Source organism: Pseudochaenichthys georgianus, chromosome 9, assembly GCF_902827115.2.
Source record: "Pseudochaenichthys georgianus chromosome 9, fPseGeo1.2, whole genome shotgun sequence".
Taxonomy (NCBI): Eukaryota; Metazoa; Chordata; class Actinopteri; order Perciformes; family Channichthyidae; genus Pseudochaenichthys; species Pseudochaenichthys georgianus.
The window spans coordinates 24643928-24658183 of NC_047511.1; the positions used below are offsets into that span (position 1 = coordinate 24643928).

General features: G+C 38.8%; 3 protein-coding genes across 3 annotated transcripts in view; 1 reads left to right on the plus strand and 2 right to left on the minus strand.

Moving 5' to 3' along the window:
• Positions 1-441: 441 nt before the first annotated feature.
• fbxo4 (F-box protein 4) lies at positions 442-4374 on the minus strand. The gene is made up of 7 exons (XM_034091886.2): positions 4022-4374; positions 2963-3237; positions 2650-2870; positions 2097-2172; positions 1814-1986; positions 1501-1727; positions 442-1394 (listed from the first exon to the last, which is right to left on the minus strand). Exons 1-7 carry the CDS (start codon positions 4280-4282, stop codon positions 1302-1304), a joined length of 1326 nt encoding a protein of 441 aa, XP_033947777.1. The 5' UTR covers positions 4283-4374; the 3' UTR covers positions 442-1301.
• A 388-nt stretch (positions 4375-4762) lies between these two features.
• Positions 4763-9436, minus strand: rimoc1 (rab7a interacting mon1-ccz1 complex subunit 1). Its single transcript, XM_034091887.2, has 6 exons — positions 9237-9436; positions 8463-8572; positions 6866-7012; positions 6518-6649; positions 5519-5633; positions 4763-5430 (listed from the first exon to the last, which is right to left on the minus strand). The coding sequence occupies exons 1-6, from the start codon at positions 9328-9330 to the stop codon at positions 5195-5197; spliced, it is 834 nt and encodes a 277-aa protein (XP_033947778.1). The 5' UTR covers positions 9331-9436; the 3' UTR covers positions 4763-5194.
• A 216-nt stretch (positions 9437-9652) lies between these two features.
• The window catches only part of oxct1a (3-oxoacid CoA transferase 1a), a 55937-nt gene continuing 51333 nt past the window's right edge, over positions 9653-14256 (plus strand). The window contains exons 1-3 of the mRNA XM_034091885.2: positions 9653-9856; positions 11329-11437; positions 11945-12035. Coding sequence (XP_033947776.1) covers positions 9752-9856; positions 11329-11437; positions 11945-12035 — 305 coding nt within the window. The 5' untranslated portion in view covers positions 9653-9751. The remainder of the gene's footprint in view (positions 9857-11328; positions 11438-11944; positions 12036-14256) is intronic.

The following is a 14256-nucleotide window of genomic DNA, read 5'->3' on the forward strand; positions in this document are numbered from 1 at the left end:
TCCATGCTGCAGTCAGAGGCAGATTGATGTTCAGGTCCAACTGTGCTACCTACTATTACCTACTGCAGAATGCAAAAGAAACGTTCCGTACTCCTGCTGTGAATATTTCACAACTGTGTTTAAAGATGACTTCTTACAGGTCATATCTTATTGTCACAAAAGCCTTTCACTTGCTAGTCAAACAGACAATGCTAATGGCAGTTAGAAAGGCAGTGCTTCCAGTTACGAAACACTGAATCCACCAGCTACTAGTAGCGCTTTCTGGTGGCAAAAACAGGATAGTGTTCCTTGCTTACTGACATACAGATGTGGACTCAACTCTTCATGCCAGAGCTGACCTCAGAGGAGAGGAAAGGAAGGGGAAGAAAGAAAAATACTTTCCACTGCTAACAAGATTAAACTTGTGAACATGTGCAAAAAGTACTAAAAGACGAATGCAGGAAAGAAAGAAGAAGACAACTTTTTTACAGACATTTAATAACGTTATCAATATTGTCAAAGACTGAAAGTGTGACTCATGACACATGAATACAAATCTGAAACCTTTTAAAATTGTGCAACACATAACATGAAAACACATGAATTGGAAAAGTATTTGGCAATATAAACAACATCATTTAAAATACAGCACATACATATCATTGCTTGTATTCCAGTTTAGCCCTAAAAAGGCATATTTTCAGGTGTATGGCTTTTTCCAGGAGGGTTGTTGGCAGACATTTTTAACTTTAATACATTATGAGCCTTTAATAAATCATACAAAAAAAAAATCACAATCACTATCACATTTTAAACCAAACAGCTGGCCACCTGTTGAGTTAGCAGCTGACCAAAATTAGGACTGTCATGATATAGTGCAGACTAGATTCTGTTTTGTATTTTGGATATCATAAAAGGGCAAAACATCTGTTTTTTAAGGCTGTATTACAGTAAAAAGCTGTCATTTTTCAGCTACTTAATCAACCCCACAATATCAATATCCAGGTATTTGAAAAATATATTGTGATATTTGTATTTCTTTATAAAAACAATTCCCTATATTACATGTGTAGGTTTCTTTCCCATTTGGTTTTATAATTCTGCTGGTGAGTGTGTTTATCTTTGTCTGTCTGTTATTTAGCATTGCACTAGCAGTGTTCCTTCATCCACAACAACTATTCCGTAACTTTAAGTAAATTATGTACTTCACTTCTGCTCTAAAGAATATAGTGTTCAACTAACCAAGTCTCATGTGTAACCCTGGTTTTTGCAGCAATACAGTTTGTTGTTTCCATTCATCAGCAGCAGCAGTAGTTAGATAACTAACCCCCATAGAGTTTGACTCCAGAACATCTCAGCAACCAGGAAATGCCATCCAGGAGACCTGACAGAGATTCTGCCACTGTATCCTGCACCTGAGATAGTGAAACACCAACACAGATTATACATCTCCTCAAATTGATACTGGATGCATATAAACGTAATGAAAGCCTTTCAGTTGATCAACTATCAGGGAATTACCATCCAGGGGTTAGCCAGTTGCGGTAGTTCAAGTCTCTTTGCCATGTCAACACAGGGAGTCCGACACCTGGCCCTGTTTCTGCTGGTGACCTTTTGCAGGTTAGTTATTCTCTCCTCTTCTGGGTCGTCTCTGGAGACACAGGAAAGCACCAGCAGAGGCTTGGATGCTGAACTTTCGGCAGAGCTCAGCACAGCCCGAATCTGAGCCACCTCACACTCTTCCCCACCTATTAAAGACATTTTGTTATGCAAATGTTCTGTGCTTATGATTAATATATAAGAAAAACATTGTGAAGAAGCTTCTAAGACAAACCTCTCCCAAGCTCTGCATTAGCTACATAGATGAAACCATCCACCACCTGGCACACCTGCTGGACCTGAGGCGCAGGGCTGTAGACTGGACATCCTGATTCATCTGTTCCTTCTAAGGTAAACAGTTTATTACTGACACTCTGCTGCTGCACTCTGGCTCTTTCCCTCTCTGCCCTGCACACACAAACACACACAGTTTAATGACGGTGGCTGTCTTCACAAATATATAATGATAACGATAAGAATTGCAACTCTCATGGTCATTGTAATAACAAAGTGTTTACCTATTGGTTGAGTACAGAGTCAAGATATTACATTTGTGTTGGTTGTTGAAAATGTAACTGATCCCAGAACCAATTCCTAAAATGAAAATAAAAATATCAGTTTTGTTATTTTGGCATCTGAGCTACAAGTGACTAATGGGATAACAATGTTGAGACAATTCTGCCATCTAGTGGTAGATAAATAGAACTACATTAGATACGATAATCAATCAGAATACCTTTATTAGTCCCACAGAGGGGGAATTTACATTGTTACAGCAGAAAAGAGCCAAAGACAGCTTAATGTTACGCAAGCATGCATAAAAAGTACTAAAGATAAAAAAATTAATTAAAAAAGTTACACATTTGACAACAATGTGATTTTTAAAACAATTGGGATGAAATAATATGTACATTTGTATAACAACAGCATTGTAGGAAACAGGAATCTGATCCCAGACTCAGCTGCCGTTGGTTTAAGAGAAAGTTGTACTTTGAAACAGATTCCAGAGGTACTTTTGTTTGTTTAATCACTGACCAATCAATCAATCAGTCAATATCAATGTAATCTCACCATTTATCTGTCTCTGAGGAGTGCCCGACACAGGTAGCACATCAGGGGCATTCATGAGCCTTGTGACTAAAGACACATCAAGCTGCTCCATGCCAGGGCCAAACATCGCATAGCGTGGTTCAGAAGAGGGCACCAAAGACTGAAGAAAGGAGGTAAAGACCTCATATGCCGGCCGTGAAGGAAGCCACTGTTGTCTGCAGGATGGGCAGCCTTTCAGGTATCTGTCCAGAGAAAAGAAGTTTGTCAAAACATTCCAGTCAAATAAATGGTTACCAACGGACCATTAAACTAAACAACAGAAAAATATACTTACTCTGACATGTAGTCAAATGTTGAAACCATCCCTCTGTCGCCATCCTCTTCTCTATCATCCAGGCTCTCCTCTTCATTGATGAGGGGTGCATCCAAAAACTCCAGTTGGGGCATGCTCACATGATCAATGGAGGGCCAGTGTGGCATGTCCCTGAGCAGGAAGTACCTCCACAGTAATGGATCTTTAACCATGGCCCTCCAGTACCGACTGGTGGCTCCCAGACAGCAGATATCCGCAGGACACATAAAGGTCATAATCAGGAACTGAACATCCACCTTAATAAGGAGGGAGGATAGGATTGATGTGACGAGGATTTCAACAGTACAAGACAAGACGACAGGGACACAATGGGGGTCGATCCCTAACACCAGTATTTAGCAGCAAATCTATTATTATTGAAAATACACAAAGGAATATGAGAAGCCTGGCATCTAAAATGTTACCTTAGCAAAATAATCTAGGCATCATGTTGTAGAAATGTCTGTAATACAATGAATTAAAACAAGCAATTGTCTCTCAGAAGTTTATTGTGTTAAGTGTTTTACATGCACGTCATGTCTTGATAAGACAACATATATTTTATAGATAAATCTGTCTTTTAGAAAATAGATTTACCAGGAACTCTTGTTTAAATACAATAACACAAAAGGCTACACATGGCTGTTTAATCCTAATATAAAGAAAAACTGAATTTCAACCACATATTATGGGAAAGGATTCAATCAAAAGTAAAAAGTAATCATGAGCCCTGCCAGTTATTATAAAATATATTAGATAGTTCGATACAATCAGTATCTGCAGGTGAACACTGCTCATAACTTGACCATATGAAAAGCAGTGCAGACAGTAGGAAGTCGAATGATGCTACTTGGGCAAAGTTCAACATGTGTTCCTAAATAACATGGCCTTGAAAAAAAGAAGGGTTTCTCTTCGCAAATTTCAAACTGGAATTGCCCCTTTCTTTACTCCAACTGAATATACACAGGCATAACAAAATCACTGTTACCGCAATGGTGGGTGGGACAGTTGAAAGACGTTTCCATGAACGTTTGGACTCACCGGTGAACTGTCCAGAAATCCGGGTTGTGGCTCTGCTTTCGTTTCAACGACAGACGCTAGTTCGTCTTTAACAACGTTAGCTCTGTTTGTAAAATATGTGTCTCTGAAGCGCCTGAGACTGCGGATCACTGCCGACTCGTTGAGCTGCTGGATATTACCTGCCATGACTCCAGATGTTAGTGACAGTAAGCGTGTAGCTCCACACTTTAATATGGACAGGTTGATTTTGACACTTCCTTGTTGCTGGCGGCAGCGGGGCATTGTGGGTAATGTATTTCTAAACGTGCTGCTAAATATGGATCTGAAAAAGTTGCAATGGAAAATAAAGGTGTTTTCTTTTTTAAAACAACGCGCGTGTTTATTGTCACCGAGGACATAAAAAACAGAAAAATGATTTTTGTCCAAACACAGATTTTCTATTAAATTATACTATCAAGGTTATTGAAGTGGCAGAACATGTTTACTTGCAATTGATGGGAATACAAGTGGCGCATTACAAAGCTGGTATGAACAAATATGAGCATACTTCAAATAGTCATGAATACATCATTGTCAAACAGTTTTTGAACACCTTTTCTTGCCTTTAGTGTGTATATTTTAATACACAAAATATATATTGTATATGCAATTATAATATATTAAAAGCATACCAAAATGGCAACAAAACAATAAATAAAATGTTACTGTGCAATGTCTCATTTCCAGCTGGATTATCTTCAAACTTGTAACAATCTTAACAAATGAAAGAGAAAAAAAAGGTACATTTTATTAATAACCTTTTTATATTCATATTAATGTTATTATAACACATTCTCAGAGCAAAATAAGTGCCCCAGTCAACAGTCTAGAATCAAGATGATAACTGCTTTTTCAGCAGGACAGGGCCAAAAGTTATTCAACCTCCGCCTCTGACTGCAACCCCTGCCAGTTTTACACCACCTATCCTATCCTGTCTGACCTGCTTTGGCCTGGGCCGTTTGGCATGGGATGAGGTTGCCTGAAGACACTGATCCAAAGACTTTCTTCTCATACACTTTCTCCCCATGCTTCCTCTTCACCTTCCATAACATTACACCCCACCTGATGGCTTCCATTTTTATTTGGGGTTGACACATTTGAATACTGAACTAAGATCTGTGCCGGAGGGCAACTTCAATATAAGAGCAGCTTGGCTCACTGTAAAATACTAAGGATTTCCTTGGCATTCTCAGTGTTCCAGCCCTGGCCCTGCAGCGGGCCCTCACAGGCAAGCACGTATTTGTTGAGGATCTGTGTGCCAATGTCCCGAAACTGGAGGCGATCATCTTTGCGATCCATAGTTTCAGCGCTGCAGTCCTCATACTTCACTGCCCAGAAACACATTTCCCCGATGTACATCATTGTCAGCAGGTGTGTGTCTGAGAAGATGCCTGTGGAAACAACAAAATCATATAATTCAAGAATATTCTCAATAATTATCCAACAATGGACCACAAAGATAAGTGATGATATATTTACCTTCAGATAGGAAGTTTGCCGTAGCAGTATCATGGAGCACCACCCCATCGTTGAGCTTTACAGAGTTCCTCACCTGCAGCATCCGCATTAAGTAGCGCACCCCTTCCTGAATACACTGGATTCAAATATGAGAGTCATGTGAATAATCTCTAAGAAACCTGAAATATATTTTTTCAACAAAACCACCACTTGATTCAGTTAAGCCCACATCCTGTCCAGAAATGCATTTAGTGTATGTACTTATGGCGCATTTCCACTGCAGGCCTCGCTCGGTTTGGTTAGGCCTTATTAGGCCCGGCTCACTTTAATGCTGCGCTTCCATTAGTTTAGGAACTGGGGTAGTTACTATAGTAACGCAGTGTAGGCGGCGCCGTGACGTCATCTTCAATGAGCGCCCCAGAAAAACAACACAGCCGTTAGCTCTTAGCACTCAGAGCTCACAGCTCCTCATATCTGTTCAGAAACTAGACAAAAGTTAAACATGTACAAACCACAGACTGCCTGTGTCATGGAGAATACAGTCGCTGGTTTATTTATGTCTGTATAGGCTGTTGTTGTGAGTGTGGACGGTCGGAGCATATATAACGTTAGCTTAGCCAAGCTACATTTAGAAAACACGCATTTTAAAAGGGTTTTTCGCCTGCCGTCTGTCTGCAGACTTGTCAAAGCATTAATTCATGGTTTTTACTAACCGGTATCAGTATGTTGTTACTTCGGCATCATTTTGAAACGTGTATTACAATTAAATCACGGTCCAATATGTTCATCTTGTTGTAGTTGCCAGCGATTCTCTCTCTAGTTTAGCATACTCAGCCTGGTTGTTCCTGGCCCTAGAACCACGATTTTATGGGGCCAGAAAAACTGTGAATTAGGACCCGCTAGCCGGTACTAGGCCAAGTGGAAACGCAACCAAAAACGGGCCCCGCACGGCTCGGCACGCTTAAAGCGAGCTACCCGCTGCAGTGGAAACACGCCATTATATTTTTCACACTTTGGTACCTTAAGGAACGTGTCCTTGTTTTTCTTAATCCACTGTTTTCGTTGATGAAGGGTGTGGCAGTACATGTACAGCAGAGCTCCACGTCTCCAATAGAGGCATTCTAACAGCTCTAGGCCCAACACAGACTGCACCTATAAACCAAAAAAACATCAATAGTAGTGTTAGACAATGTCATGCAAGTCAATCTGGGAAAGTGTATTTTGCAAAACTATAAACCTAAGACAACATTACAGTCCAACTAATACATCTCTTAATATATTTCTTACTGGGAATACAAAACATGTACAGAACATGCATACAAAATCCTTATGAGATATATATATATATATATATATATATATACACACTTCTTGCGCTGGTGCTAGCCTCCCCGCCAAAACCTCTGGCTCAGTCAGGTCTTGCAGCAGCTGCTGGATTTTAAATGGTGAACAGTCCTCAGGGAACTCCTGGTCAACCAGCTTATTCTCTTCATAAAATGTGATGTCAAGGATCACCTTAAAGATGAAAAACAAACAAATCCACACCAGACATTGAATACAACGTGTAAGAAAACATGGAACATTTTAAAGATAACAAAAATCTGTAAAAATAATCTGATATAATTAGCTCACTCCTCTCACTTAATGTCATTACTGAGTTCTTCCTAAATATCAAGGTCAAATTAGGGATAAAACATATAATACTAACCAGGGAGAGGTAGGCACCGCGTACAATCCCCAAAACTCTTTTAAAGCCCCTTTTCAAAAGCAATTGTGTGCTCTGAGTATCATCCAGTGTTTCCCCTATATTCACTGCTGCCGATTTTTTTTATACATTAAAATACTAATATGTGGTGCTCGCGTCATTGCCACGGAGGAGCACACAACCTGTGAGCCAGCGAGAGAGCACACCTTTATCTATTTAATATAGTTGTAAAAAATAAAGTAAGAAATTCTTCCAATGTGTACTATAGGAAAGTAAAAAAAAAAAACAGTTTAAAAGGGGAGTGATTAGTAAAATATGCATAAAGAAAAAGACAGAATGCTAACTAGGTAACATAAGATAAGAATAAACAAGTTCAAATGATTTGTTATTGGTTGTGATCATATTCTAAAGATGTTTGGATTATTGAAAAGTATACAGCTCTCTTTCATCTGAGTGTTGAGAGCTGTAACCATAAATTCATGTTGTGCTCAAAGTGCACCAGATTGATGCTTTTAACTTCAACATTTAAAAACAAATCTTCCTGGGGGTGCATGCCCCGGACCCCTCTAGGGGATGTGAGGTCCACCCCGAAATAAAGCAGGTTAACATAATTTAAATGCATACATTTTATTTTGATTGTTTGTTATGTGTAGTATTTGTGTTGTATTTAATTCCCTGTATGTTCAATAAAGGTGATTTAGCAAAATACACCTGTAGAGCCACAAGAGCCTTTCTTGTGCTGGTAGACACAAAGAAACATATTGGCGGGGCGCACTTCGCAAGCACAAAAAAATTCCATGCACTCCACACTCACATTTTGCTTGTCCCGCGTGCCTTTGCACCGCTGCTATTACTCCATCCTAGGGGAAACACTGTCATCCCTAACATCTAGTTAGTTTACTTCTCTGAAATAATGAGAATTCCTTAGGAACTAGTTGTTTGAGTACATTCATGTTGATAATACAAAATTAGCGGCCTTTGTTTGACATTTACAGTATAGGGGCAAAAGGGTAAATAACTCTTTAATCCCAATCTCAGCATGATTTTTCCATTTTATATAAATCAGCACGCTCAAACCTGTCCCAAAAAAAAGTATGACGATTTGAATGTAGGGACATTTAATTGGCATTTTGCCCCGTTCTCTGACTAGTCTTACCAACTAGATGATTCAATTAAAAACGTTCCGGAAAATTAACCACTAATGTAAACATCATTAATTGCAGTTTTAGACGTTCAAATAAGTGTAATACAATGAGGTACCTGTGTGTAATCCTGAAGCACCTTGGAAAGGTTGCTACTCTCCCCTCCTTGCCTGTAATAGCTTTTCAACTTGTCTAGTATGGCAGACGCATTCTGTAAATAGTCATCATCTATGGAAGAACGATATGTCAACATGTTACCATTTACATATCTGAACTCAAGCCCAGTTTCCCCCAACTTAACACATTTCAGTATTGTTTTATAGAAATGGCACGGTTAGGTTACACATGTTTGTGACAGAAGTGGAACACGTTTTAACGGTACAAGAATATGCCTATGCGACAGCATTCAAGAGTTTGACACGGTTTAAATGTAATTGCCAATATAAAACGGTAGATTTCAACATAAAAATAATAACACCAATGCTTTGAAAGTCAAGTATCAGCTGAAGTTATTTAGCTATAACGCAGCAGCGTGTTTTTGTCCAGCTAAACGTTTGTCAACAATACGCATTTTAGCTAACGTTAGCCAACTTACGCTAACCGTTACATCGAACACGCAGGTATTCAAATTCAACCATCGTCATGTATTACACTTTACTCAAAGGTAACACAAATGACACGTTACCACCTGTTAGTTAACGGCATGGTGTGTATTATTTCACAATATGAAACATGTCATCAGAAAACAGCTGTTGTTATCGTTACAGGCTATGCTAGGTAACGTTAGCTAGCTTGCTAGTTGGCTGATACACTGATCAAGAATTTTAGCCACGCACACGATGTGCCAAGACTGGCCACAATACAGAAAATAAACACAAAGTCTCATCGATACCTTGCTTTTCAGCTCTGAGACTGGAACACTTGATGTCTAACTCAAATATCCTTCTCTCCAACTCGAAACCTTGTCGCCTGTAGTCGTCGGCCATGACTAAAGAGTGTGCGTCACGTGAGCAAGGGATTACTCACGTGCTCATAGACGGTCTCGTCTGTTTCCAATACATTAGTGTTTCTGGGTAACCAACAATGCGTACCGCGTAATCATCGCCATTTTTAAATGTATTACTTGATGCGTGTTGAAATAACAGGAAAGTGATATAATCTTGCCGTCCTAGTAATATTAGTGGTGGTGAAAGGGTTACATGTAAATGAGTTTGCCAAGCCTCTCTGTATCTTCCAGCCCACTTGTCCAGCCCAATCACTGAGGCAGCAGCTAATGTCATCGTGAGCCTATGGTGTAAACTAGCACTGCTGATAGACACTGTGTGCGACCTTTCAGGCTACATCATCTGTCTTCCACCGGCTGGAGCTCTCACTCCTCGACTCATCGCCCGTGTGTAACTCCAAAACATGGCGGCCCTCAAAGCTTTGTGCAGAGCGGATCATTTATTCTTCAAAAACCTCTCAGGTCCCTGCAGAACCAGATTACATTTCGATAATCTCCAATTAAGCAAGGTTGGTATTTAACGGATACGGTAATTGGTTGTAGAAAAAAACAAGGTGGAAATGAGATTGTTGCAAATGCCTGAGCAAGATTACAAGGTCACAATATTGTGAATATTTCATTTCCTTATTCGTCCGACATTTCGGATCAAACTGAATAGAGTAATTTGAATCCTGTCCGTATATATTAATGTTAATTTTGTTTATTTGTTTTGTTTATTTACTCTTCGAATAGATCGTGAACTAACCTCAAACTGCGTAATTGCGGGGATTTTCGTTAACAGTTTGCAACCACGTTACAAATAGAATTATAATCCAGCGATGCACAATTTGCATTTGTTTTGGGTCAGTGATTTAAACACATTATAAAGATAAATCAAACCCGCAGCTTTACATGCAACATATATAATAAAGCAGCCTAATACCAATGTGCGTGTGTGTGTTGTAGGTGGAATAATCACACGTGCTTGCACAAAAGACCCCCCCTGCACGCATGCATTTACACAAACTCATTACAATGTTTCCATCATGTTTATTTTATGTCAAAGCCTATAGTCTGTACATTGTAGAAGGTAGTCACCATGTCTATAAATAGTATGGTTTCAGAAATCCACAAATGTCTGAAGTTAGAACTCATGTGGAGACTGAGAGCACATTTAGAAAATGCTCAAGAGTGTTACTTAGTTGATATCGAAGCATGAATCTCCATACCAGTTTTAAACAATCTGGGGGGGCAATAACTGGCTTTATAAATTGATCAATGCCTTTTATTCTTGAATTCATACAGAACATAAATTAAACTAGATAAGTACTTGTTTAAAGTTAACAGTTTGTACAACATTGTTTATATGTTAATTGTGTTTATAGATGAAGGGAATTTATAAATTATGAAGTGACTAAGAATATAACAAGCAGGGTGGAGTCTGACGGAAAGTGTTGTCATTAGTTCAGTATTTAAAGGTTAGACAGAAATTACAAATATTTACCATAACACCAAAGTCATTCTAGTGTATTATAATCTGTATTGAAAAGCAAATCATGGTTTTTATTTATTGTAGCCACCTTCTGGTGAAACACAACAATATATAATATTTCTTCATTATAAAATTGGTCTTTGTTTGTACCATAGGTCAAAATTGTATAGGTCAGTGTTGACACAAAGAATTTCAAGTTTGAGTCCTTAGCTACAGTATCTGTCCCGTTGGGGTTCGTTGCTGTGGGCTACCCTAAAGCTCAACTCCTTTTGTTGTAGGATTTATTTCCAGTTTTGCTTATCTTTCCCTTCCTCAACTGAATAAACTGGATTAGCTGCCCTCAGGCTTTGCTCAGTTTTGTTTTAACAAGCTTTCTTCTCAGCAGTAAACTTGTATACAGAATATACAGGTTATGATTATACTAATTGTTAGTGTCTGTTGCTGGTTGTTGAAAAAAAGTTCAAAGCGTATTGTAAAGTTTTCGCATCTCTTCTTCTTCTTTTTCTACAGACCTGTGGTTGTTACTTCTCTACTTCTAGCCAAATAAGGTCAAAGTTCTACAAAGATTCTTCAGAGGCAGTCAAAGATATCCCAAATGGAGCTACTATTCTTGTCGGAGGTAAAGATAAACAATACTTTCACGAACACACTTTTCATATTGTAGGACACACACCTTAGTGACAGTGCTAGCAAATAGCCTCTGCCTATACTCTGTGTGTGGATGGTATCAACCACACTGCCAGGCAGAGCACACACAAATGCCACTGCTCTTATTTATAGTCAAGTTTTGAGGTGACACTTTTCCATTGTGTCAAAAGCACAAACAGAAGTCTGCCTCACTCAGTATAATATTAGTAACACCCTATACACACATGACTAGAATGACCTGGGGCTTGATCCAAGGTGAACAATGTTATTTCACTTGAGGTATTTTCTGAGTGGTTTGTAATAGCTGTAGAGGTCATTGTTTTTTCTTTTCCAAATATGCCATGTCCCTGATCTAGTCTTTAAGTGCCACCATACCATGTTTATTTCTTAACACTTTTTTCGAATGATTTATTGGTTGCTTGCATTTTTACAATTTGTATTGGTTTTGTATAACCTTCTTTTCATGTGTTTCACACAGGCTTTGGATTGTGTGGTATCCCAGAGAATCTGATCAACAGTTTACTGAAGACCGGAGCTAACGGTCTCACTGCAGTCAGCAACAATGCAGGGTAAGTGCGTGTACAGGAAGGAAGAATGTGGGTACAGTGCATGCATACTTTGCACACACAGGTGCCTGCGTAAACATGTGCTTAAACCATGCAGTGCGTTCCATGGTGGTGCTTGATTTTGAGTATAATTTGACACCATCACAACCATTTCAAAAACCCAACCTGTTTCTGGAGTGAATGGGTTGATAAAGAAGATGTTGCTAATTCGCATTTGTTTGGATTCACATTTGAATCCAGAAAAGTTTGAAGTGTCATTTATGAAGTAATGCATCATTTCTGTTTCAGTTCAAGCTGTGAGTTAATACAGAAGTCTGATTCTTGTTGCTTTCGAATCGTAAATAATATAAAAGGGGTCAACTCTTTAACCAGTTTTTGAGAAAGTCCAAGTTATATTTTGTAGTAATAAAAGTTCACAAAGTCAGAAAGTGGGACTCCTCCCCCTCCTCCGTCGTGTTTAGCCCTTCACCAATTTAACGTGGAGTCTCGATTGGCCTCAAAAAGGAGTCTGTTGTTCTGTCTCCTTGCAGAGTGCTTTTAAACTCGTATTGTAGCGGTATTGTGACCTTGTTGCCATATCCTCGAACAGGTAGTGTTGACCTGGAGAGATGCCAAGAAGTTTGCTTATGATAAGTTATAATTTATTTGCAGTCACAAGGAAAAGGTGTTGTCGGTCTGTCACTCCTTCAGCAGTCAGGGTATATTGTGTGTGATGTGTGTCGTTGCTCTCAGTGGATTACACCATACTTTCAGTTAGCCCTTCTGGTGCTAGAAAAAAAGCTTCTGACCTGAATAAAGGGCTTATTCTGTCTTGTTACTGTCTTCCTTATAATCCACTATCCTGAGCTAGAGATGTAGGAATATATTCTGACATAACTGGGTTCAGAGCAGAATATTTTACGAGATATCTACATGACGATAATCCCAGGGAAAAAACATCTTTAACTTTTAAAGTAATACAAATTGCAAAAACAAAGAGAGAGCTAATCTTTATGTAACGTTAAATCCCATAAATAAAGTGTTTAATACCAGTTCAGTACAAGACAGGATAAGCTACATCATTAAGACACTGGCCACTGAGCCTTTCACTGATCCTAGACGTTGTTTAGCACAATGTTGAAGTCTCTCTTGCAGACTAGGCAACAGTCTTTGTCTTGTCAGTTGTCACGTTGCAGTCCTTTTTTGTAATTAAATCCCGATGTGCTGCAACACAGTAAACGTGGCTTCATCTGAACTGTTTACATAACAACATTGAAACTTTAGACACTGACCAAAATCTGATCCTAGCTACTTAAATATGAAAGAGATTATCCAAACATAATGCTTTTCCCCTGACTTCAGTCTGCAAAAGCATACATTTTTCTTAATTTCCTTTGCAGATGTAAACTCTCATTGCCGAACTAATTGATAGTCTGTTCTGTTACTTTTTTCGCCGTTTAAAACTTTTTATAATTCATAAAGATACACACCTATGGTTTATTTTCTTTGGAACTCTGCTCTCTCCCCAACACAAAATTCCAGTAACATGGATTAAGAAATATTTCTTGAGAACTTGTATTGCATCTCTTGTTATTTTCTATTAACTTGTTAGCACAGGTCTCCAAAGATTGGTATTGCTAAATAAATGAGTAAAGTGTTCATCTTAATGGTTTATAATTTGAAATGTATTTATTATGATAAACCCCTTGAGATTCACCATTCAGCTCCGTTTTGGCAGTATGCAGCATAAGGCCCTGACGCACACAAAGTGCGCCCTTCATTTAAGTTTGGTTTTGGAAAAGCTGCCTAGTTGCGTTTTTATTTATACAAGTCTTTACCTGCCAAAAGCTGAGAAAATATCCACCTGGAAAATGAAAACTCTGACACAGAAGGCTTTTTATGCACTGTAATACTAGACGAGAGGGATTCAGCTGTACACAAGAGGATATTATTAGGTTGTGACACAAGTGCAGCCTTATGTTCATTCTTTAATCAGCTACTTCAGTAATGTTGCCCAAACCACATTGAGTCTGTGTGAAAGGTAGAACTTGAGTTCTGAGCTGGAAGGTGCTCTGATCAGGGAGCCTTTACCAAGGACAGATTATATTGTTTGCCTCTAAAGGGAGAGTCAGCCCATTAGTCACCAAGGTGTTTGTATACATACATACAAACTTCATAAACAATACTACAAATTGCTAAACTTCTATGCATAGAGGACCTTTGAGGTCTTATAACACTAGCGTTG